At 41.7% G+C, this 26,074-nt stretch overlaps 1 protein-coding gene across 7 annotated transcripts in view; it reads left to right on the top strand.

Annotated features, from left to right (window-relative positions):
• BTBD9 (BTB domain containing 9) overlaps positions 1-26,074 on the top strand; it is a 402,059-nt gene that overhangs the window by 302,534 nt on the left and 73,451 nt on the right. For all 7 annotated transcript variants that reach the window (XR_004625261.1, XM_011234240.3, XM_011234241.3 and 4 more), the window contains one exon: positions 21,937-22,044. Coding sequence is in view for 6 of the 7 variants with exons in the window: in XM_011234240.3 (XP_011232542.1) it covers positions 21,937-22,044 (108 nt within the window). In the remaining variant the exon portion in view is untranslated. The remainder of the gene's footprint in view (positions 1-21,936; positions 22,045-26,074) is intronic.

Below are 26,074 nucleotides of genomic sequence, written 5' to 3'. Positions count from 1 at the left end.
TGGTAAATATGTCTCAGCCAGTTTCATCCGAGAGGTATTTCAAGACCAGAAAGTATTGCTATGGCAACTAAGTTGCATGTTAAAAATACAGGAGAGGCACTAGAATTCAGATGTTCTTTGGAAAAGCAGGAAAGGTTAAATGCCAAAAAAAAAAAAAAAAAAAAGGTGTGTGTGTGTGTGTGTATTTGATTTACCTCACATGTCAGCCATTTATCTCTCTTGAGTGATTAGAGAACTTGACAACTAGTCATCATAAAATATAGCTGGATACATGAAAAGAAAAATTTTTCTAGTTTTCAAAGATTAACCCATCAAGAAGACATTTTTGCACAGGATATCAGCTCTATTTGACTCAGTATTTCACATACAAACATATTTAGTAATTATCCAGAATTTTTACTTAAGACACTTGTAAGAAGAATCTTCAGAAACAACCACAAAGCAAATAATGAAATGGCAATAAATACCTATCTATCAATAATTACTTTGAATGTAAATGGACTAAGTGCTCCAGTCAAAAGACATAGCGTAGCAGAATGGATTAAAAAAACAAGACCCATTTATATGCTGCCTACAAGAGACTCATTTTGGACCTAAAGACACCTACAGATTGAAAGTAAGGGAATGGAGGGGTGCCTGGGTGGCTCAGTCGTTAAGCATCTGCCTTCAGCTCAGGGCGTGATCCTGGAGTCCTGGGATCGAGCCCCACGTCGGGCTCCCTGCTCTGCTGGGAGCCTGCTTCTTCCTCTCCCACTCCCCCTGCTTGTGTTCCCTCTCTCGCTGGCTGTCTATCTCTGTCGAATAAATAAATAAAATCTTAAAAAAAAAAAAAAAGAAAGTAAGGAAATGGAGAAACATCTATCATGCAAATGGATGTCAAAAGAAAGCCGGAGTAGCAGTTACTTATATGAGACAAAATAGGTTTTAAAACAAAGACTCTAAAAAAAGACAAAGAAGGACACTATATAATAATAAAGGGAACAATCCAACAAGAAGACATAACAATTGTAAATATTTATGTACCCAACATAAGAGCACTCAAATACATAAGACAGTTAATAACAAACATGAAGGAGCTAATCGATGATAGTCTAATAATAGTAGGGGACTTTAACACCCCACTTATATCAATGGACAGATCATCTAAACAAAATCAACCAGGAAACAGCAGCTCTGAGTGACACAGTGGACCAGATGGATTTAACAGATATATTCAGAACATTCCATCCTAAAACAGCAGAATACACATTCTTTTCAGGTATACATGGGACATTCTCCAGAATAGATGATATACTAGGTCACAAATCAAGTCTCAACAAGTTCAAAATAATCAAAATCATACCATGCATCTTTTCTGACCAAAACACTTTGAAGTTAGAAATCAACCACAAGAAAATATCTGGAAATTCCACAAATACATGGAGGTTAAATAACATGCTCCTAAACAATGTGGGTCAACCAGGAAATCAAAGAGGAAATTTAAAAGAACATGGAAGCAAATGAAAATGAAAACACAACCATCCAAAGCCTTTGGGATGCAGCACAAGCAGTTCTAAGAGGGAAGTTCGTAGTGATACATACCTACCTCAAGGAGCAAGAAAAATCTCAAACAACCTAACCTTACACCTAGAGGAGCTAGGCAGAGAACAACAAGCAAAGCTTAAGACCAGCAGAAGAAAGGAAATAATAAAGATCAGAGCAGGAATAAATGATATAGAAACTAAAAAAACAATTGAACAGATCAATGAAACCATGAGCTGGTTCTTTGAAAATATCGATAAAATTGATAAACCTCTAGGCAGATGTTTCAAGAAAAAAAGAGAGAGGACTCCAATAAATAAAACCCCAAATGAGAGCAGGTAAATAACAACACTACAGAAAGACAAACAATTAGAAGAAGATGTTATGAGAAATTGTATGCCAACAAATTGGACAACCTAGAAGAAATGGATAAATGCCTAGAAATATATAAACTGCCAGAACTGAAACAGGAAAAAATAGGAAATCTGAATGGACTGATACCCAGCAAAGAAATTGAATCAGTCATCAAAAAACTTCCAACTTCCAACAAACAAAAATCATGGATGGCTTGACAGGTGAATTCTAGCAAACATTTAATATTAAGGAAGAGTGAGTATAGATTTATCGCGAACTATTCCAAAAAAGAAAAGGAAAACTTCCAAATTCATTCTATGAGACCAGCATTATCCTAATACCAAAACTGGATAAAGACACCACAGAAAAAGAGAACTACAGGCCAGTATCTCTGATAAACATAAATGCAAAAATCCTCAGTAAAACACTAGCAAACTGAAACCAACAATACATTAAAAAAAATCATTCGCCACAATCAAGTGGGATTTATTCCTGGACTGCAAGGGTGGCTCAATATTCACAAATCAATCAACATGATGCATCACATCAATGAGAGAAAGGATAAGAACCACATGATCATTTCAATAGATGCAGAAAAAGCATTTGACAAAGTACAACATCCATTCATGATTAAATCCCTCAACAAAGCAGGTTTAAAGGGAACATATCTCAACATAATAAAGGCCATCTATGAAAAACCCCCAGCACACATTATCCTCAAAGGGGAAAAACTGAGAGCTTTTCCTCTAAGGTCAGGAATACGTCAAGCATGTCCACTCTCACCACTTCTATTCAACATAGTACTGGAAGTCCTAGCCATAGCTGTCAGACAACAAAAAGAAATAAGAGGCATCCAAATCGGTAAGGAAAAAGTAAAACTTTCATTATTTGCAGATGACCTGATACTATATATAGAAAACCCAAAAGACTCCACCAAAAAACTGCTAGAACTGATAAACCAATTCAGTAAAGTCTTAGGGTACAAAATCAATGTACAGAAATCTGTTGCATTTCTATACACCAGTAATGAAGCAGCAGAAAGAGCAATTAAGGAATCAGTCCCATTGATAGTTGTACCCAAAATGCTAAGATACCTAGGAATAAACCTAACCAGTAAGGTGAAAGACCTGTACTCTGAAAACTATGAAACAGTGATGAAAGAAATTCAAGATGACACAAAGAAATGGAAAAACATTCCATGCTCATGGATTGGGAAGAAAAAATATTGTTAAAATGTCTATACTACCCAAAGCAATCTATACATTTAATGTAATCCCCAACAAAATACCAACAGCATTTTTCACAGAACTAGAACAAACAATCCTGAAATTTGTATGGAACCACAAAAGACCCAATAGCCAAAGCAATCTTGAAAAAGAAAAGCAAAGCTGGAGGCATCACAATTCCAGACTTCAAGTTATATTACAAAACTATAGTAATCAAAACAGTATGGTACTGGCACAAAAATAGAGACACAGATCAATAGAACAGAATAGAAAACCCAGAAATAAACCCACAACTATATGGCCAATTAATCTTCAACAAAGTGGGAAAGAATATCCAATGGGAAAAGGACAGTCTCTTCAACAAATGGTGTTGAGAAAAGTGGACAGCAACAATGCAAAAGAAAGAAACGGGATCACTTTCTTATACCATACACAAAAATAAATCCAAAATGGATAAAAGACTGAAATGTGAGACCTGAAACCATAAAAATCCTAGAAGCGAGCACAACAGTAATTTCTCTGACATTGGCCATAGCAACATTTTTCTAGATATATCTCCTGAGGCAAGGGAAGCAAAAGCAAAAATAGACTGTTGGGACTATATCAAAATAAGAAGCTTCTGCACAGTGAAGGAAACAGTCAAAACTAAAAACAATCTACAGGATGGGAGAAGATATTTGCAAATGACATATCTGATAAAGGGTTAGTATTCAAAATATATAAAGAACTTATAAAACTGAACACCCAAAAAACAAATAAACCAATTAAAAAATGGGCAGAATACATTAGTAGATATTTCTCCAGAGAAGACATCCCGATGGCCAACGGACACATGAAAAGATGTGCATCATCACGCACCATCAGGAAATGCAAATCAAACAACAATGAGGTATCACCTCCCACCTGTCAGAATGGCTAAAATAAAAAACATGAGAAACAACTGTTGGTGAGGATATGAAGAAGAAGGAACACTGGTGCACTGTTGGTAGGAATGCAAACTGGCATAGCCACTCTGGAAAACAGTATGGCGGTTCCTCAGTAAGTTAAAAATAGAACTGCTTTAGGATCCAGCAGTTGCGCTACTGGGTATTTACCGAAAGAATGCAGAAACACTAATTCAGAGGGATACCTGCACCCTGATGTTTACAGCAGCATTATTTACAATAGTTATGGAAGCAGTCCAAGTGCCCATCGACTGATGAGTGGATAAAGAAGATGTGGTGTATATATACAGTGGAATACAAAAGAACTTCATCTTGCCATTTGCGCCAACATGGATGGAGCTAGAGAATATAATGCTAAGCAAAGTAAGTCAGAGAAAGACAAATACCATATGACTTCATTCATATGTGGACTTTAAGAAACAACACAAACAAGCAATGGGAAGAAGAGAGAGAGAAACAAACCAAGAAACAGACTCTGAACTATATAGAAAAAAATGATGGTTACCAGAGGGGAGGGGTGGGGAATGCGGGAAACGTGGTGGGGATTAAGGAGCGCACTTCTCGTGATAAGCACAGAGTGATGCATGGATGTATGGAATCACTATATTGTACACCGGCAACTAATGTAACACTGTTTATTAACTAACGAATTAAAATTAAGTAAAATTAAAATTAGAACTTAAAAAAAAATAGACCCTCTAAAACAAGTACTACTTCACCAATAGTTCTTTAAACAACCATTTTTAACACCAGAATCATTCACCTTGGGAGAGCAAATAAAAGGAAAGCATTAACCTACCCTTTCTGTGGTTTCACTTTGGCAGATGCTGTCCACGCTGCTCCCCAGCGCCCCCCCCCTCCATGGGCCATACAGGGTCACAGAAATGTGGCTGTTCTCATGAGAGCTTACGGAAGCATAGGGCTTTCAGCAAATTGCCCCAAATTTCTACAAATTTAGTACATCAAATTGCTTAAGTATATATTTTGAGTATTAAGTGAATAAAGCTATTCTGAAAACTGATGAAGGGTCATAGCCACTTAAGGTTAATCCTTGAATTAATTCAATGCAGCAGTCTATCTTTGAAAACCTCCATTACTCAGGTGCCCTTAAATCAGAGATTTTTTTTCCCCTGGGAACCCAATTTTGTCACCTTGTTAAGTTGCTTTGGGGGCCTCTTGGTAACACTTGATGCAATCTCTTTCTCCTTTTTTTTAAGCTTAGCCCTTCGTAAACTGATAACAACAGAGGCACTTGATCAAAACATTTTGAACCAGCAGAAGCCCTGAGATCAAGAAAAATCCTTCCGCCTCCCCTTCTTTCCTCTCCCCTCTGTCCACTTCCATTTCGCATCCTTCTCCAAGGAAAAATGATTATGATGACAGCCTGATTGGTGCCCCTTAGGGACTCCTTTCAGCAACTTTCCTGGACACTCAGGGGCTGAGGTCCAGCTGAGGAATCTTTTTTGTCTTTCTGCTGCATTGACTCTTTCAACAATGTATCAGATTCAGTATAAGGGGTATTGGTTACCTAGATAAATGCAGAGTGTGCTTTTACTTCTCCTTGGATTTTCTTTCCTTCCCCCCTTAAGACCTAACAGTAGGATCCTCTTTCTTCCTTTTGCCTTATGATATCCAAAACCATGTCCCTCAATGATTAGGACATTACCAGCCTTGCCACATTATTCTTTTACTGTAAATGATACCCCAGTCTAGACTTTTCAGATTTTCCATACGGTTTAATGTTTAGAAATGGCTAATGGTCCTTTTCCTTGCCATGTCTTACAGTAGCTCTGAAGCTCTAGCTTCTTCATTGTCTCCATGTAAGAGGTGAAGAAACCAAAGTATAATATAATTGAGTGCCTTCTCTTTTTCTCCCCACCATGAACGTGACAATGCAGCCGGAGCTAAAACTCTGGGAAGATTCCAGTGTGTTGCACAATCTTTACAGAGCCTCCTATGGCCTTAAAAAGAAAATGAGAGAAGACATCACACCTTCTGGTTCAACCCATCCTCTTTCCTAAGGTTGTAAATTATAGACACTTTCATTAAATGTTGCGGCTAAGCCTTGACGACATTTATTTTTATTACTAGCCTTCATTTGCTCCATAGGAGCTTACATTTGGGCAGCATTTAGCCACAGATAACAGAGAACCAGATTAAGACTTCTTAAATGTGTTTGTTTGTTTTGCTTTCTCTTCTTTGCGTGGGTTGTACATAACAAAATGTCCACAGGTGGACGTGGCTGGCATTAGTTCTGCAAGTCAGCAAGCTCTTCAGTTTTCTTGGTCTTTTTCACATGCATTTTTGCCTCAGAGTAAAGTGATCTCTTCGAAGTCCTTTAACTACCTTGCCTGCATTTAGGCAGGAAGAAGGAGAGGGCAAAGAGTGAAGAGCCCTGCCAACCAACTCTGTAGCTTTTTATTAGGGAAAGCCCAAGCTCTATTTGGAACTCCACCTAGCTGACTTCCGCTGAGTTAGGTGGAACTGTGTCATATGCTCAGCCCCAGCAAGGTTGGAGAAGAAGCGGAGCGTCACGGTAAGGGGTTGGCTCATCCAGTCAGCAGTTCCTCCGTTAGAGCCCTACCTCCTGCTTGACACTTCACATCTAACTTGGAAGTTATAAATCCCCATATTTCATGTGGTCTCTTTGGTTTTTTTTTTTTAAACAGCCTTATTAAGATGTAAGTCATATATCATATAATTTACCATTTAAAGTATACAATTCAGGGATGCCTGGGTGGCTCAGTTGGTTAAGCGTCTGCCTTCGGCTCAGGTCATGATCCCAGGGTCCTGGGATTGAGTGCCGCGTTGGGCTTCTTGCTCAGCAGAGAGTCTGCTGCTCCCCCTGCCCCCTGCTTGTGCTCGTTTGGTCCCTCTCTTTCTCTCTGGCTAATAAAAAAATAAAAACTTTAAAAAAAAAAGGTTTCTCTCTCCCTTTCCCTCTGCTCTTCCCTGCTCCTCTAAGATAGATAGATAGATAGATAGATAGATAGATAGATAGATAGATAGATAATTTTTTAAAAAATAAAGTATGCAATTCAGCAGGGTTTTTTTTTCCATTTATTTTTTAAAGGTGCCCTTTAAGCTTATAGCTTCTGGATGTATCCAAAAGAGTAAATATAATAATTGTATTTTATATTATTCTCAGCTTCAAAAACATTCTGTAAATAAAAAGCATGTTTCTACTCACTGGGTAGTTCTGATCCAAAACAAACGGGATTACTGATCATCTGTGTTTGCTTTCTTCCTTCCTTCCTTCCTTTCTTTTTTTTTTTTAAATAAATGCAAGGGTTTATTTTATTTTTTAAAAGATTTTATTTATTTATTTGAGAGAGAAAGAAAGCGAGCACAGAAGGCAACGGAGAAGCAAACTCCCCGCTGAGCAGGGAGCCTGACATGGGGCTCAATCCCGGGACCCTGAGATCATGAACTGAGCTGAAAGCAGTCACTTAACCAACTGAGCCACCCAGGCACCCCTCCTTGGGCACTCTTATTTCCTCTTTTATCTTTTAGGGCAGCCCGGGTAAGGTTACTGCCTCAGCTCAGGGACAGCTCAGTGCCTAACAGCAGGAATCAACGATCTCTTTCTTACTCACTGTTTCCATAGTACTATTTGGGTCGATCCTTCCTTAAATTGTAGTGGTAAGAACCAAGAATAAGTTCTGGGTGTTGAAGAAGGGACAGGGCAGGCCACCAAGCTTGCTTTGATTGAAACTGTTGAGGCATAACCAACTTGGGAATAGGGAGTGCTCCATGTCTTATGCCTTTTGCATAAGAGGTTTGAGCCAAAAATCCTACTACCAGTTAAGTCCTTTTGCTTCTGACTTGCTGGAACTGGCATGTACATACCTCAAGAAGCTTGTGGAAAAGGGTAGTTGTGGTCTAGTGTAATAGATTTTATTCCTAAGTCCCTTAGGTATATACCATTTAATTGTCCTCTCGTGCCTAATACACACCTTTCTTCCTGGAGGTTAAAAAAATAGTAATAAAGCAGAGCACCTGGGTGGCTCAGTCAGTTAAGCATCCAACTCTTGATATCATCTCAGGTCTTGATTTCAGGGTTGCGAGTTCAAGCCCTGTATTGGGGCTCCACGCTCAATTTTTTTTAACTTAAATAAATAAATAGCATTTATAATCAAATAGTATCTTTATTAGGAAGCTTATCATAGCCCTCTTAGAAAGTCATAAAGCATTTTCTATAGGGAATTGTTTGAGAATTGGTGGTAAACCAGGTAGATAATATCTTGTTGATAACAGGCTTCTTGGTAGAACAGGTAAATGGCTTTGTTCTGATTGTGTTCACTGTAGTGAGATTTTAACTGTATATTTTAGACTCAAAGAAAAAGTAGAAAAGTCATGGAGATTAGTTGCAACTGTTTGGGAAGAACATGTTAAATAGAGTCATCCATTTAAAATTGGTTTCATTAAAGATTCCAAGTGAATAGTTCCATTAACACACCAAGCACTGTAAGGCTTTTATTGTTCTGTGGTCATAGAGTATACCCTGGTCAGTCAGCTATCTGTAAGATGCTTTTTATACTCACAGTAGAAAGAGCTGGAGAGATAGCAAGGGGTAGATCCGTACAAATCTGTCTTCTCCTGGTGACCAATAAACAGCTCAGCACTGTCTGCCTAATTAGTGTGGTTTAGCCTGTGGTGTCATCTTCCTCTATTACTAGTACATTCTCTTACTGCTGTCATATTAACTACCTTATCAGTGACTATATAACTTTCGTGTGTGTGTGTGTATTGACTTCAAACGTCCCTGTAACTTCTTTGTCCTACGGTTCCCATGCCATCTGGAGGGTGGTGGTCAGTGACTGTCCTGTGTGCACACGTCTTCAGTTTGAGAATGTGGCTCCTGGGCACTTCATCAGTTCAGGGAGGAGAGATTTGGGAATGGTTTTCAGGTTTTTATTTTTAATTGGAGCTTCTTTTCTTCCCCCCCCCCCCCCNNTTTTTTTCCCCCCCCCCCCCCATCTTACTTCCCTTCTTACTCTTTCACCCTTTGGAGAAATACCAGAAATGTGGGGTGAAAGGCAAGCCAAAAATTGTCAGGACAGTTGTCACAGTAACAAAGATAGGATTAGGACTATAGCAGAATCCAAAAACTCCACGTGGAATTTGCTACATGAAAATCTGTTGAAACACTTTCAACAGAAGAAAGATTTTAGACATTTCTAGGCTGAGCTCAGCCTTAGTTTAAAGTATACCTTTATTTCTTGCCTTGGTGCCATAACTCTTTACTGCTCAATAAGGAACAGCTTTAGTTTTCTGTTTATTCCCAGTGCCAGCAAACTTTTTCTGGAAAGGGCCAGGAAGTGGATATTTTAGACTTTGTAAGCCATAGTTTCTGTCACAACTGTTCAACTCCGCTGAGTGGGTGTGGCTGTGTTCCGATAAAACTTAATTTACAAAAATAGGCAGCTATGGGCCACCATAGCTATCCAGTTCCTTTCCTCACTAACAGCTGTGGTCCACAGGTGAAAGTGAAGAATTAGGAAAGTCCATTTGCTTTTGAGAGTGTCACAGTATGTGAGTAATAATACTTACAAGCCTGTTACTAAAAGGTATGAATAGTAATATTAGTGTTTGGTTTGGGAACAAGATGTACACCATGACCCAGTGGTTTTTCCCGCTGTGTTCGTAGGCAGTGAGCCTTGGGGCTGACCCGCGGAGAGGCTGGGACGGAGCCAGGCAGAGAGGACTTCAGCCCTAACTCTGACCTTAGCAGAGCACTACTACTTTTCTCTCTTACAGAGATTGAGGTTCTTCTAAGATGTTGTTTGTCAAGGGGTTCTGCTACTAAAGAACATTCTTGAAAATATTGGTTTACATTTTTTTACAATTAGTGTAATGCCTTTTCAGAGTGGATACTTTATAAGTACCAAAGGCTTTGTTATGTATTACTTTGTAATTAAAAAAAAAACACTTTAAAATAAAAGGAACCACAAATCACCAACATTAAAATTCATCTCCCTGTCTTCCCCTACCTGCACCCCATGTAACAGATTCTAAATCTGAGAATATAGGGTTCCAAGACAGAGGCAGAGTTGAGCCTCATGTCTCCCATCTCCTGCCACTACTAGTTACTCCGTATTGCCTAGCGATGTCCTTGTGTCCCGTCAGAGGCTGTGGGAGAGTCAGTGGAGCTTTTCCTGCTCCAATAGGCTGAGGAGACTTGACCCAGAGTGTCACTGAAACCACACCGTTTTCTTCTTCCCTGCTCATGCTCCTTCTTCCTTTGAGCTACCAGGAGCCCCCAAGCACCTGAATGCCCCAGCTAATCAGGGTACAAAGTGTGCCGAAAGCTGGAATAATTCCCAGCACCAGCGCTTTGGAGGTTACCCCAGGGATGCCTCCCAGCCTCTGACACCTAAACATTGGTTATCTGAAGAGCATGGGTTACGACAGGCCCATGTGTGACTCAGACAGGCTGCCTTAGCCAGGTCCCCTTCTGCCTCTTGGCATGAATATCAGTGTTGACTTTTAGGATTTGGTGCCAGAGTGGGAGGATCCTGGGAAACCTGAGATCTCACTACCTTGGGTGTGATTCCTTCCCTGGCTTATAAGCGTTCTCAATCCTTTCTGAATGTGAGTCAGGGCAGTGATATAGAGGGGTGTGGTGTGTGTGTGTGTGTGTGTTCACACACAGGGACATGTGCATACACACGTTGGGTGCCTGCGTGGGACTAGGACTGTGCTCTCAGGATGTCCGTGCCCCTCGTATCAGCCAAAATACAAAGAAAGTAACAAAGGTGTCAGCTGACAGGGCTATGGGGCAGAAGGGAGAGAAATGTTTGTTCTTCTTGATGAGAAAGGATAAGCCAGATGAACAAAAGAAACCCTTTAATTCACAGAGTGCAACATTCTAATGCAGCCGTATGCTTTGCTTGAGTCAAAACGGCAAGGTCTAGCTGCAGCAGGGCCATGGACAGATATGAGTGATTTATTCATCTCTGCCTCCGTCACTCAGATTTTCTCCTTTCAGCCATCCAATATCCATCATCGGAAAGCCTGGATTCTGTACGGGAGTTTACCCTGGTAGCTTGCCTGGAATACATTCTGAAGGATTAGTGTACATGGCGTGGAGACCGGCCCCTGCGCTCGGTACACTCTGGTGAATATTCATGTTGGCACCTGGGAGGGTTATTTCTAAAAAGACAGCTCTTACAGAATACATTCTAAAGAGAGAGTGTTTTTCCTGTCTGATGCTCCTTCAACCAAACAAATGTGGGAGGGAGGGGGAGCTGCTCTGTAATTCTGGAGAGTATGAGACAGAAAACTGCATTCTCACATCTTCTGCAGCAGGGGGGAGAACCATGCCCCCTCTGCATTCGGAGCCTTTGCCAGGGCCTCCCACTTGGTGGGGAGGGGGGGAGATAGGAGAGGCGATTCCAGAAAAAAAAAAAAGGCAAATGTGTTTAGCCTTTGGTCCTATAACCCACATGAGTTTGATCTGATTACAGCTATTTAGCAGCTAGAAAAGTTAGAGTGGCTAATGTTCAACTGAAAATGTTTGAATTAAAACTTACGATCCCAGCTTTGAAGACCTGGATCAAGAAAACTGTACCAAGTGGCCAGTGATCAAAAGAATTCCACTGAAAAACATAATTAGCCGTTTTTTACCCTCTAGCCGTTACAAAAAAATTATATAAAATCTTGATTTTTTTCCCTTGCTTCTTGCCATGCTTCAAAAGACTTATCACGTAGTCACATATTAAATTGATTAATTATCTTTTGTTTATAAGAACTCATAGTTAGAATTCTCACTTTATGTGTTGGTGAAGATGTTACTATTATTAGTCTCACTAATGTGGTCTTTATTTTAGTCATAAGTCATGTACCACACGGAGGATTATGATTTGTCAGACACCTCAGACTTCAAATAAAATAGTCTACTCTAAGTGTTTAATTCTGTAGCACTTGTAAGTTATTACAGTTTTATTTTTCTGTTTTAGAGCGTAGCTGTCTTCAGGTGAAAGCCTTCACAGCAATTTCATGGAGGAAGTTCATTAACAAAGGGACCGAAAGAGAGGAAATGTAGACCAGGCAAAGTACGAGAAAGAGGGCAGAGGAGCATTTCATTGTGCAGGACCTAGCAGGACGAATAGGAGATTGGGGGCCACACCTCCAGGGGTGGGGTTGGGGGGCAGCAATTTCGCAGAGAGAGGATATGAAAGAGGAACAAGCAGTGGTGGGCACAGGTGGTACAGTTGCAGGAGGGTGAGGGCCTGCATTGGATGGGCAAGTGCTTTCAAATCATTTTCAGCAAGAGCTCTGGACTTTATAGATTGTGCCCTGTGGGGAAAGAAGATGATTCAAGGCTGGAGCAAAGGTTGAAACCTGTATCTGATTTGGGTGAGAAGGTCAGGCTGGTAAGAAAGAGAAATGTAGGAAAATAGAGGAAAGATTTGGTGAGAAAAAAAAATAAAGAGATTACATGCCTGAATAGGAGGATTTTTTGCCTTGTAGTTCAGCCCTGCTGGAATGTTCTCTCACCTGTAATATTCAGAGTCGAGCCTTCCCCACCTTTGTTTTGCCTTTTCCATTCTCTCCCTTTATCACCAGGTTGAGGGAATACAAAGCTGTGCCTGTAGCTAAATTGTGAGTTCTCCCACAGTCACAGATTCCTATGAAAACTTGACCCGAGGGAATAGAAAGGAGCCGTGGAGCTTATTAAATTTCTTTTTGGCTCTGCTTCTTGGTGCTTTGTAGGCTGTGTGCATGTGGACACATGTTAGCGTGTGGTCAGAGGAGGGGCAGGAGAATAAGCTCTGGAGATGAAATAGCAGGCAGAGTTGATATGTTTCATAAATTACCTCCTGAAGTGAGACTCTCCAAAATGGTATGGGGGTGGAGGACTGGCTGGGGGGTGTTTCCGATTGAAATGGAGCATAATGGAGCATTAAAAGGTGCTGTCCCGGGGTGGAGCTACCTGGCTTTTGTTAGAGGGTGATTGATCTCTAGTTCCCTCTTCTCTTTCCATCATCCTCTCGTGCCCTGTTCCCCCTGTCTCCTTCGGTTCAACTCAGTAGAGCTTATGGTGTGCTGGGGACCATGAGGAATACCAGGACATTAGCCATGCATGGTCCCTACACCCTAGAAGCATGGTCGGGGTGGTTCCTCCTGACCGGGCTTGGTCCTGAAAGCTAAAGGAGGGGCCTTTGGATGGTGTTACATAAGGAACCTGGAACCAGGTGACACTTTACTCCCCTACCTGTTGGATGAAGTCTCACGCTGGGGCCATTTCATCTTACGGGTCATAAATGTGAGTACTGATCCAGGGGGTAAGATCCCTGACACACAGTTGGTAGATCAGTGAGCTCTGAGTTGTTAAACATGCCTGGGCCTTCCTCTAACCCTGTGAATAATTTTACTGAATTGGAGCAGGGAACAGAAACCCTCGCCCAAGTGCATATTGCCCTCAGCCATTAACCAGTTCTGGCCTTGTTAAATTGCAGTAGCCCTGATGAGCCTTCCTAGGAAACGCAGGGGGAGTGAGCTGGCCTTGAGACTGAGGGAGCCAAGCCCTGTGGTCTGGGCAGGACCTCTCAGTTTCCACCCCTTGCACGTCCTTTTCTGGTCCTGCTGGTGAGCCAAATTGGGCCGATGTCACTAGTGGTGTGTGCGTCCTGTGTGCATGTCCTGATGAAGAAGATGCTGAGATCAAGGAAGACAGCTTCACTGCCAAGAGGGACATTGACAATGCCAAATTTAAACACAGGGAAGGATCTGTGAAAGCTGCATGCCCGCTTAGCGTGTCACAGCTGAAAAGGCCTGTAACATAATGAGACTTCACCTTTTACAATCTAACAAGACCATTTGAAATGGTTCCCAATAGTTTTGAGCTCAGTGTCTTGCTTAAGGAAGGGACTGTATTAGAAAGAGTCACCTTGAAAAGTAGAACACTGCTTTTCTTCACAAGCGCTGTTCAGCCCAAACAAAATTTTCTCATATATCCACATGGAAAGGGTAAAATGAAAGAATTTTCATCAAATTGGACTGTATAGTATGAAATCTAGATCATAAGCCTAGGCCCCAAACGTATTTATTAATAAAGGGTTTGCCAAGTGACTGGGTAATCTGTGAAAGATTGCTTGGGCGGTGTGTAGCCCCCGGAAGAAAATTAACCAAGTAATTTAGGAAAATAGATTTGCATTGAAAGCAGGAAATGTGCTGATTATAAATTGTCTTTTTTTCCCCCCCAAATGTGATAATATATGCAAAAACATTTTGAAACCAGTGAGGTCTGCGTGAATGTGAGGTGGGATTATGAGGAGTCGTTCACTGTTCGTTCCACACTCCGTGTCTATTGAATATCGCAGGGGCAGCCGTGCTGTTTGGTAGCATGGTGTTATCTTTTATGTTATCACCTAAAACTTGAAATTAAAAACTTAATCCTTCCAAGGAGTGAAGTGATGGTCTCAATTAGCTATTAAAAGTGGGCAGTTTTATACTGTCTCAAACTTTTGGAAAATCTTGTCCCCTCCAGCTGTCCATATCGCCCTGTCCTGCAGGCATGTTCTTTATTGGCATCTCTCCACTTTCATAGAATTTACCTGGATTATACTGTACGGTATAATCCCTACTGACTGTAAGATTTAATAGGAGAGAAAGCCCCTCCTCTTATTCTCCTCTTTTTCAATGGGCCAGCCTACACTGTGAAGCCCAGGGGTATACTTTACTGCATCTTCTCACTTTTTCTTCATCCTGGGGCTTCAGCAACTAAACACAGAAACTACATATGCCAGACGACCGAGCGCCTGCACCTGTCTTTTCCCTTGCCAGCTGCAAGAGAATATTGTTAGCCAGTGCCGTGATTTCTTCGTCTCTTGCAGGAATCGCCCTCCGTGTCCAAGACATGAGAGATGATACGGCATCAGACAGTGTGTAGGCTCTCTGATGTCCTGTGACTAACGGATCCTCCAGGCTCCCACTCCATCTGGCGAGCAGCCTGTGTCTCCCTCCTCCTGCTGTCAGAGAAGGAGGGTGTCCCCTTTGCCCTGAAAGTTGCGGCCCACTTAGAGGCAGGGCCCCCGTGGCGGCAGCTCCTCGGGGGTTCTCATGCCTGGAATCTGCAGGGCAGCCACCTGCTCTGCCTCACACACTTTCGATCAAAATGCTGTTACTTGGCTCCAGTCTGCTGCTGAGAATCTCATTCTGGGCTTGTGGTCCTCCCGCCACTCGTCTCAGCTTGACCTTCCTCTCCACCCGAGGAGGAAGCTACGTCACTGAGCCCTGTGACAGCTGACAGTGAGGGCCCCTCTCGTCTGTGGGAAAATCCCAGTTTCTGCCCTGAAAGTTGTTCCTCTGGAGCTGTATAATTCTTTCTGGCAGCTGCTACAGGCTCCCCCCGCCTCTCAGTAGCAGAGATTAGAATGGAGCCTCTGACGTAATGTTTGTCTTTTTGCTCCTCCCTCAGAAGAGGGGGAACTGGGTTCTTCTGAATGAGGTGCCAAAGCACCGAAGATTCCCTCTGTGACCACAGCTCCTTCCTCTTCACCCTCATATCCGTGTCTGCCACATCTATTCTTTTGCTTCACGACCTCTAGGCCCTCTCTCTTCTGAAAGTTAGTCAGCCCCGTTTGGCCCCAGTTAATCCCTCAGCAGCCTAGAACTGGCCGATACTCTGGCCCTTCTCTTCCCTGACCCTGCCCTGCATCCTTCTTGTCCCTGGCATCCCTGCTTTCCTCTCTCCTGTTCCCCCAGGGCCACCGCTAAAGAGAGTTACCAGCTACGCTGAGTGTCCCATCTCTGCAAGGCTCCCTCCCTGCAGCTCGGCAGACCCTGAGGAACCCGCCCCAAACACGGTGGCCTTTCCAGCCCACAGTGCGGCCCTGCCGCTCTCTGCTGCCACTGAGAATCTTCTTCCCACAGTGCGGCCCTGCCGCTCTCTGCTGCCACTGAGAATCTTCTTCCCACAGTGCGGCCCTGCCACTCTCTGCTGCCACTGAGAATCTTCTTCTTTAAAAAAAAAAAAAGGTTTTATTTATTTATTTGAGAGAGAGAGAGAATGTCCCGGCACGTGAGCAGGGAGAGGGCAGAGGGAGAGGAAGAGAGAGAATCCCAAACAGACTCCCTGCATAGCAGGGAGCCCAATGTGGGGCTCCATCCCACAACCCTGAGATCATGACCCAAACAGAAATCAAGAGTTGGAGGCTTAAGCGACCCCAAGAATCTTCTCTCATACTTGAGTGAAGATCTCCATCCAAAGCGAGCTTCCTCACCATCTGTGTTCCTCACGTCCCACCTCTGTGTTCCTGGAGCCCTCTCATCATCATTGTCACCCTCATTGTGGGAACCTCTGCTCTTTGTTGCGTGGCCTTTCCATCTCAGGCACTGTGCTAGGAGCTTATCTTAGGCTCTTTGGTTCCAAGCTTCAGAAACCACATAAAGAAGGCCTAAGCCATAAATGGTAGGCTTATTAAAATGATGGGGAGATTTCTCATAGAACACTAGGGCAGGAACTCTGGTGGCCCTCATATGGACCCAGGTCAGCTATTGGAATCCTGCCAGGAGCCTGGATAACCCCTCCCTGGGCCACATCATCTGTCTTCGTTGCTTCTCACTGCAGATGACTTTCTTTGCCTCTTTGTGCCTCTGATGAAAGAGGGTCACCCCCAGATGGCCCATGTTTTCATCATGTCATTTTAAGTGAACAGGGCCAATTAAACCGGAATCTCACATAATTCTCAGTTCTCGAGAAACAAAATCCAGTTGGTACAGCATGGGTCATGTGTCTTCCCAGAATGCACCCAGATCCACACACCAAGCTCAGGAACCCCACCGTGTCCACCTCTGGGTTAGGCCAGAAACAGTTTTCACAGAGGGAAGTCACTGTATAATGGACAGACATGCAAAGAGAGAACTCTGACCGCCGCCCCCGCACCTCTACTGCAGTTGCAGCAAATTCTAGAGTGTTAGAATGGGAGGAGCCCTTAGAAACCATGGAGTCTAGATCTTCAGTTTCACAAGGGATGAAGCTGAAGTACAAGCAAGCGCAGCGACTTGTTAATGCCACTCAGTCAATACTCAGTAAATATTTGTTGAACGGAAGAAGATTATTTCTAAAGAGCTTAATTTCTAAAGATCTTGAACAAAGAATAGTCTCCAAACCTTGGAGGTCAGAGTATCTTTGGTTTTGGCTGGGAGATTAGAAATGGATTTGATAACAAATTAGTGTATTACTAATATCCGGGCAGTTGTCTCCTCTTCGTTGTGGGTTTTTGCGTGAGCAAAGAGCATGGCCACAACAGCCGACATGGTCCTGGGCCTTCCGGTGGAATCTCCCGTGATGGACAGTTAGAAACAGGCAAAACAGATACTTGCTGCTGACCTAAAAGACACCAATTCAGTGGAGAAGCTGTTGATCTCAACTATTTAAACCTCAGCACTGTTCCCAATCTGGCACAGAATTAATCCCTTAAGAAAGGGATGAAAAAAATGCCATTCAGCACAACATAGTTTGTCATCGCATGCATAATGCAGACTTTCCAATTAGAATGCTACAATTTGGAAACTTTCTTCACAGACTGATGAGAGAGCAATTATTTTAAAGAAGGGAAAACTCAGTCCACTGGGTTTGCCTCAAGTCACTTCTGACTCAAGCCGCAAAGACAAGAGTTTTGAAAACATATTCACTATTGAATTTTGTATCAAAACACCAGCAAGGAGAGCAATTAGTTGCTGTAAACTGAACCCCGGTAATCAATGGTATGCAGCCAGCCAGAGCATTTATGGAAGATGTAAGCAAAATCACATCTGCTAATCAATTAAAAAAAGCCCAGCACTTCACTGCTTTTAAGGGAAACTCCACAACGAGACTGAAGGAAGATGGAGGAGACAACGTTTAATATCACCAGGCATTTCATGCAGTGCTCATTAGGGAGAGGGGTTTGTGGCAACAGCTAAGTACAGACCTCATCTGCACCAGCAGATCTTGGCCAGTGGCTTCCTTATCCAGCCCCTTCTGGAAATGACTTCTAACGTCCTGGTGGAGGTGTGTCAGATGTAGAGGGATATGTTTAAGGAGCGCCTCTCCAGTAAGGTCAGAGAGAGTGTGTCTGTCCTGGGCGAGCTCCCTGAGCAAACGTGCCTCAGCAGATTACAAATCCCAGGTGCAGACATGGAACAGACTGCCGGCAAGGGAAGAAGTGAGGGAGTTGGTGGGTTTTTCAGTTGTGCCTTCTTAGAGCAAAATTCTTCTCCGTGGGAAAAAAGAGAGTGAGCCAGTTTTTCCTATAGTGTCCTTAGACTGTGCTTGCTTTTTTTTCAGTTGAATCAACAGAGGGATTTTCATTCCTGACTAAGCCTAAATTCCAAACAAATATTCATCCGAGCACATGAATTAGAATCTCTCTTAAAAACTCCAAAGTGTAGGTGGCTTGAAAACCTGAGATCCATCAGTGTCCCTTTTCCACTCAGAAGTCACCATGACCCCACATTTCCAGCCCCCAGAGACTCTTAATAGAGAAATAGAAAAGAGATATCTCAACCGGTGTGTGCATTTGGCTGCTGTTCAGAAAAAAGAATTTAGGCCAGGAGAAATTATTGAAGTAAAGATCGATAGACTGAGCTAATAAAAATTAATACCTTCAGCATGCAAACTATGATAGGCAGTAGATTAATATCTTTCAAATATAGAGGGCATCTTGTAAGTCATTAACAAAAGGATAAATATAAGTAGAAAATGGGTAAAGTGTCAAGTTCAATGATAAGTAAAAAGCTGCAAATCAAAATAATGACATAGATTTCATCTATCAAATTGGCAGTATTTTTAAACATAATACACAATGTCAGCAATGATGCACAGAAACAAACATTTGTTATACGCTGCTGGTAATGTGAGTATAAACTAGTACAGACTTTTGTAATACATGTCAAGACCTCACCTACTCTGCCCCAGGAGTTTCACTACAGAAACTTTCACAGGCAGTAGTCATAGCTTTAGCTTAAGAACATTCATCACAGAGTTTTCCTAGTCATCGAATATTACCAGCTACCTAAGTGTTCAATAATAAGAAACTGATTAAATAAATTATGGGACGTCCATAAGGTGAAATTCTGTGAAGCCAGTACTTACGATGAGGAAGCAAATTTGATAGATCCAGAAGAAAGGTATTCGTAATAAATCATGACGTGCAAGAACCAAGTTACAAATAATTTGCACCATGTGTATGTGTTTTTACAAAATTACTGAAATTACAGGTGATCTTCATTTTAAAATAAAAATCTGTCCCAAGACAAGTTGGAGGACTTTACAGAAAAAGCTACTAAGGGGCAAAATATGCAATACTTTAAAAATTCTTATGATATCCCGTCACTCCAGAAATTTCTACTAGAGCATTTGTGATACTTACTTATAATTGGTCTTCCTTTTTATCTTCTTCATATCCCATCTCCTCAGGGCAGTCTTTTTCCATGAAATATTTTGAGATGTGGTTAGATTCGATCCCAAAAGGGCCTGATTATTTTCATAGATACTCTGGTAGAAACACTAATTCATGATTATCCACAACGACAGGGATTATGGTGAACCTGGCTCTCCACAAATAATCCAAAATCTCACTGGGGAAATAGCCTCAATGTTGTCGTTTCCCAAAAAGCCTGTTACCAGGGTTGTTAAGTAAAGAGAGTGATTAATCAATTTGAAGACTTTTTTCTTGTTTGTAATCTGGCAGAGTTATAAATTATTCCAGCCCAGAACATCTATGGAACATCTATGAACAGAATCCATATGTTTGGAGTAGAATTTTTTTAAAACAAGAAGATCAACAATCTTTCTGTAATCTTTAAAAGAGCTAGACAAACATAGAAACAAAAATTACACTTTTAAAAGTTACCCAACATAAATATAAATTAACAGGCCAACTTCATAAAAATGCTAAGAAACTAGAATAATACTTGAGGAAATGACTAATGAGGGAAATGATTCACTTTCTTATCAGGCAAGCTGGTATAATCTGAGAGCAGAATTATTAGACACTTAAAAACAATAGGGCGGGATCCTGTGTGATTCATTCAGAGTACTTTGAGAGATTAAATACTCAGGGGAATTAAGGGGAATACTCAAGGGAGTTAAGGTGGGATCTGTTCCTGCTTTACTTAAATGATGAATTCCAAAATATTAGGTAGTGTGGGCTTAGTCATTGATAGCAAACAAAATTACACTTGAAAACAAGGAACAAAAGGTAAAGGGAACACAGTGTCATTTCTAATCCCCAATAATAGCGTTATGGGCGACACTAAACTGAGCTTGTGCAAAGGGTTTTTATTGATTATCATTGCAAGATCAGGGGCAAATAATATGAACTGCTTTTGTAGAGTGATAGGTTGCAGTTGTAAATTGGAACCCAGTCCATAAACTGGGAGTAAAGGAAGCACTTGGCAGAGGGATGATAGAAACGGTCTTTGGACAGGACACCAGGTTTGAACCCTGTATCTGCCAGCACTAACTGTTTGAGCATAGACACATTACTTAACAGTGGTAAGCCTTACTTGCACCATCTATAATTTGATGAGAATAATAATGCTTGCTAAGGGGATTTTGGAAGCATTTAATAGAATAAATTATATAGAGCACTTAACATAGGGTCTGGTACACAGTATAAGCATTAAAGAAATGTTGGCTACTATGATAGTAATAATCCTCATTATTACTGTTGTTACAAATAAATATTCATTGAGTGTAGGCTTTGTGAGACTCCATGCTGAGTACCTGGATATAGAAAGATCAATAAGACATAGGCACTGCCTTCAGGGAGCTCACTTTCTGTTGTGGCCTTTGGAGGAAGCAAATGTGTGTGACCGACCAAATGTGAAACGATAGATACCTTGTATGAGAAGGATTTTTGAGGTTGAAATCATAATTTTTTTTTTTTTTTTTGAGGCTGAAATCATAGAAAACAATGGCCTCTCATCTCCCAGCACTGTGGCACTGTCAGAAGCAAAATACTGGGTTGTTGACTAATCCTGTATTACAATACTGAGATTCTTTTCTTATTCTTTTTTTTTTTTAACTGAGGAATAACACACATACAGGGCACACATCTTTCATGTATAGCTCAACTGGGTATTTATTATGTGTATACCCACGAACTACCACTCGGTCAGAATCAGCACACTTCCAGCATCCTGGAAGGTCCCCTCATCCCCTTCTGCAAGCATTACCTCTCCCAGAGGTAACCACTGTTCTGATTCCTGTCACCAGGGATGAATTTTGTCTCTTTTGAGCTTCATGTAAATGGAATCACATAGTCAATGCTCAGGTTCTTATCTGAGCTAAAAAGGAGATGTGAGGAACAGAACCCGAATAATCAATCTCTAAATAATAAGAAAGTTTTACTAATGAATATATGTTTGCTTGTATCTTCAAATCAGATCATTGTACCACAGCTATGCAAGAAGTCTGGTAAGAATGACAAGGAATCTAAAACATGATAATTGAGGTCATTGGGGGCACACTAGTTATTATCAGTTAGAAAGCACAGATTTCCCCATGAATGCTAGTCTCAGGGATGTTACTTTTGGTCAGCCCAGCCAACTGAAGATGAATCAGGAGGGAGGATTTGGGGACATCTTCTCACGGATCAGCCAACCTGAAGAGCATAGCCAATCAGGGGACATAGGCTGCCTGAGATTGGGTATTGGTGAAGTAAGTTCCTAAAGAGACAAGGCTCTCACTGCAGATTGACTCCACCTCCTGTCACCAGACTTTTGCTGGGGATTTACTTCTTTTCTCCAGCCCTGGAAGTGTGTGGGGGGGAGGCGGGGGGGCAAAGGAGACAGGAAGGAGGGGTAAAGTAGACGTGAATTTCCTTGTGCCTACAGCGTCAGGAAACAGGCAGTTGGAACATTCACAGCATTCTTATGCATTTTCCTTTGTTCAGGTTGCTACTTTGGGACTGTGATGATCGAAGCTACAGCTACTATGTTGAGGTCTCCACCAACCAGCAACAGTGGACCATGGTGGCCGACAGAACTAAAGTCTCCTGCAAGTAAGTTATGTCTTTTCACAGAAGGTATTACAATTTAAAGGACAGTCTTTCCGATGGATTCGGAAGGTTCTAATGCAGATTCATGGAGTCACCAAATTCTATTCTTGGTTGGAGGATGAAAACATCCTGATGATCCCTTACTCCAGTTTTGACTATTAAGTACTTCGATGAGAATTTATTTTATGTGATCAAACAAGCTTTCCTTATTTGGTGGTTTGAGCTTGACTCCTGAAAATGACATGTACCTGAGTAGGGAAAAGAAGGATTTCCATATGCAATCCTCTCTTGGGTCCCCACCCCTGATACCGGTAGCACACTACCCCTTTAGAACTTTTTTCTTCCTTACAGAATTTTGCCAATGCAATACACACTTTAGTAGTTATTCTGGGACTCCATTCCACACCCTCATATCATTCTCAGGTTTACCTATAAATACTTATCTCATCTCAGTGTCAGCTACACTGTTACCTAAATGAAAGAAAGCTTGGTTGGTATTGTAGGTCTCTAGTCATTTAATGCATATGGCTTTGGGCCTCTGTTTGCACTTGCATTGTTGTAGGAGAAGCTAGGAGGAAGGATCTTGTGGGGGTCTGACCAGCCTGAGATCATGACTAGAATGAGTATGTACACATGTATATACCCATATAACTCACCCAGCTAAAATTTAGCACGTTCCCAGCATCCTAGAATCATACCTTTTCCCAGTCATTATCTAAAAAGAGCTCAGTGCCTTTTTGTGTAGAGCTGAGGTTCTCTGGGAGGCAAGATAAAGCAAATAGAGGAGATTTCTTTTTTTTTTTTGTAAGATTTTATTTATTTATTTGATAAAGACAGAGAAAAAAAAGAGAGCACAAGCGGGGTGGGGAGGGCGGCGGAGGGAGAGGGAGAAGGAGACTTCCCACTGAGCAGGAAGCCCACCTCGGGGCTTGACCCCAGGACCCTGAATGACTTGAGCTGAAGGCAGATACTTAACCGACTGAGCCACCCAGGCACCCAAAGATTTCTCTTTTTTTATTATTGAAATATGATTCACATGTCATACAATTCCCCCTTTTAAATGTACAGTCTGGTAGTTTTTAGTGTATTTTCAGAGTTGGACAATCATACCTACTGTCTAATGTTTCAAACATTTTCATCACCCCCAAAAGGAAACCTCCTACCCATTAGCAGTCTTTCCATTTCATTTCAGTTCCCACAGCCCCTCACCCCCAGTTATCTCCCTTCTTTCTATGGATTTGCATATTCTGGACATTTCCTGTGCACAGAATCGTATAGTATGTGATCTTTCCTTCTGGCTTTTTTTTTTCACTCAACATATACTTTTGTCAAGCTTAATTCATGTTGCATTGTGTGTCAGTACTTCGTTCTTTTTTATGACTAAATAATATGCAAATATATATGTCACATTTTGTTTATCCATTCATCAGTGGATGAAAATTGGAATTGTTTGCACTTTTTGGCTAAAATGAGTATTTCTGCTATGAACATTCCTGTGCAAGCCTTTGTATGAACATATGTTTTCAGTCCTCTTGAGTATATTCCTGGGAGTAGAATTGCTGGGTCTTACGGTAACTCTGTGTTTAAGTTTTTGAGGAAGTGCCAAACTTTACTGCAGCAGCTGCACCATTTTGCATTCCCACCAGCAATGCAGGAGGGTTCTAATGTCTCCCCATTCTTGCCAATACTTGTTACTGTCTATCTTCTTGTTCACAGCCATCCTAGTGGGAGTGAAGTAGTGGTTTCAGTTTGCATTTTCCTCATGGAGAATGATGTCGAACATCTTTTTGTGTGCTTACTTGGCCAAGATTTCATAACAGCATTAATGATGGCTTGTGTGATGCAATGCCTGACATCCTTACCATCATGATGATCGTGTAGAGCATGTTTAATGCTTCCGTTGGTTAAGGTAACACTTGCTGCTGTAACAGAAAGTGGCGTCACCATTTCCAGTGCCTTAACACAATAGTTTCTCAGTCATGTAGCCGGCAGTATGGGCGTTCCTGGTTGTTGGGCGGCTCTTCTCCACAGGTGATTAACTCAGGAACCCAGGCATCTTCCTTCTTGTGGCTCTGCCATCATCTGGGGCCTCATCAGCATCATCTGCATCTAGCTGGCAAATGGGGAGAGAACAGAGAGAAGGTATACCAGGTCCTTCTGAACAGCCTTGGTCTGGTGTAGTGACCATCCCTTCCACTTGCATTCAATTGAGGAGAAGTAGCCACTTACCGCACTAGCTGCTGGTAGGCCTGGAAACCATAGTTCTGGCTGGGCAGCCCCTTCTCAGTGGAGCACACATCTTATAGCCATCTCTGCCGTTGGATAAGAAAACTATCAATTATTGGGGTGCCTGGGTGGCTCAGCTGTTAAGCATCTGCCTTCGGCTCAGGTCATGATCCCAGGGTCCTGGGATCGAGCCCCACATCGGGTTCCCTCCTCTCACATTCCCCTTGCTTGTATTCCCTCTCTCGCTGTCTCTCTCTGTTAAATAAATAAATAAAATCTTTTTAAAAAAAGTAAAGAAAACTATCAATTACTGAGTACCTAGTATTCTATGACTTTCTTGTATTTTGTCTTATTTTGTCCTGAACATAAAACACCTTGTGGGATATTGTCCTCATTTTATAAAAGAGAACATGGAGGGCTCTTTCCATTGTACCATGAAGCCTTACTAAAGAAGGCTAAGCCCAGCAAGATGATGGAAACAGGGAAATGAAATGATTAACTTATTTCCAAGCACCTAGAACCCTTTTTGTACAACAGGAAGGGCTTCCAGGCCCATGAACAACTGCACATTTATCTTTTCAGAGCCATTGCTCACTGAGTGTACAGCTCACAGGCCAGCCCCTCTGCTTCCCCATCTTTTCCACATCTCACTGGTTACCATCACCCATCTCGTCTGTCATTTTATGTTATAAATTAGGTGCCTCATCTCTTTATGTTCTCCTGCTGAAGGTGTGATACAGGGTGGGTTTTTAACAAGAACTGGTTGACTAACTACTGACCCAGGTATATATCATAATGGTTTTATAGTTATTTAAATGGTTTTTTTCTTGATTCAAAAATGCATTCACTCTTTAGATCCTTCCCAGTAGCTTTATATATTTTTTTTTAAGATTTATCTATTTATTTATTTGAGAGAGAGAGCAAGAGAGTGAGAGAGCACAAGCAGGGGTAGCAGCAGAGGCAGAGGGAGGAGCAGACTCCCTGCTGAGCAGAGAGCCTGACAGGGGGCTCGATCCCAGGGCCCTGAGATCATGACCTGAGCTGAAGGCAGACGCTTAACCGACTGAGCCACCCAGGCACCCCCCCACCCCCGTAGCTTTGTATTAAGTCATCAACATCTTTTTTCCCCTTTTCTTGGTATTTTGTTTCCATTAGTTGGTGGATTTAAATAATTTATGTTTTTAACCTTCTGCATTAGCACTTATATGCTACAGTGATACGTGTTTTTACAGATTAATAAATAAATAATATAAGAACAAGAGTAGTAGCAAGAAGGCAAGTGCCTTTTAACCCCCTAAGAATCAATGAAACTGAAGGTTATGACTTTATGTTTGGAGGCATAACTGAATCTAGTGTGCCTTTCATTTTTGAGTTAGGTGTTAAGAAATATAATAGAAGATATGCAGACGATAAAAGAGAAAAGCCTTTCCTTTTTAACTAATATACTCCAGAGCAGTCCTCAAGAGAAGATTCTATTAGCTTCAAAAATTATAGCCTCCCTTTTTTTTGAAATAAAGTATGTGAGTCATGTTATAAATGAAATTCTGTAGGATCTTAGAGATCACAGCTGTGCCTCTTGATAGCATTCTACCTCATCAGGAAATCAAAGGAGAGATTTTTGCTGTCCTCTGAAAAATAACTAGGGAGTGAGATTCCCCAGTGTCTCTGCATAAGACCCTCTGCTCCTGGAGCAGGGTATTGTCCTTTATTGCTCTGCTCAGTCCTTTCTGCTACAGTTGGAGCTTTGCTTGTTTTACTCTCAGGATAAAGGCTCATTTTCTGACAGATAACCATGTTTTTGTAGAGA

This window comes from Ailuropoda melanoleuca, chromosome 5 (assembly GCF_002007445.2).
Source record: "Ailuropoda melanoleuca isolate Jingjing chromosome 5, ASM200744v2, whole genome shotgun sequence".
Lineage (NCBI taxonomy): Eukaryota > Metazoa > Chordata > Mammalia > Carnivora > Ursidae > Ailuropoda > Ailuropoda melanoleuca.
This window is presented reverse-complemented; position numbering and strand designations above follow the sequence as displayed.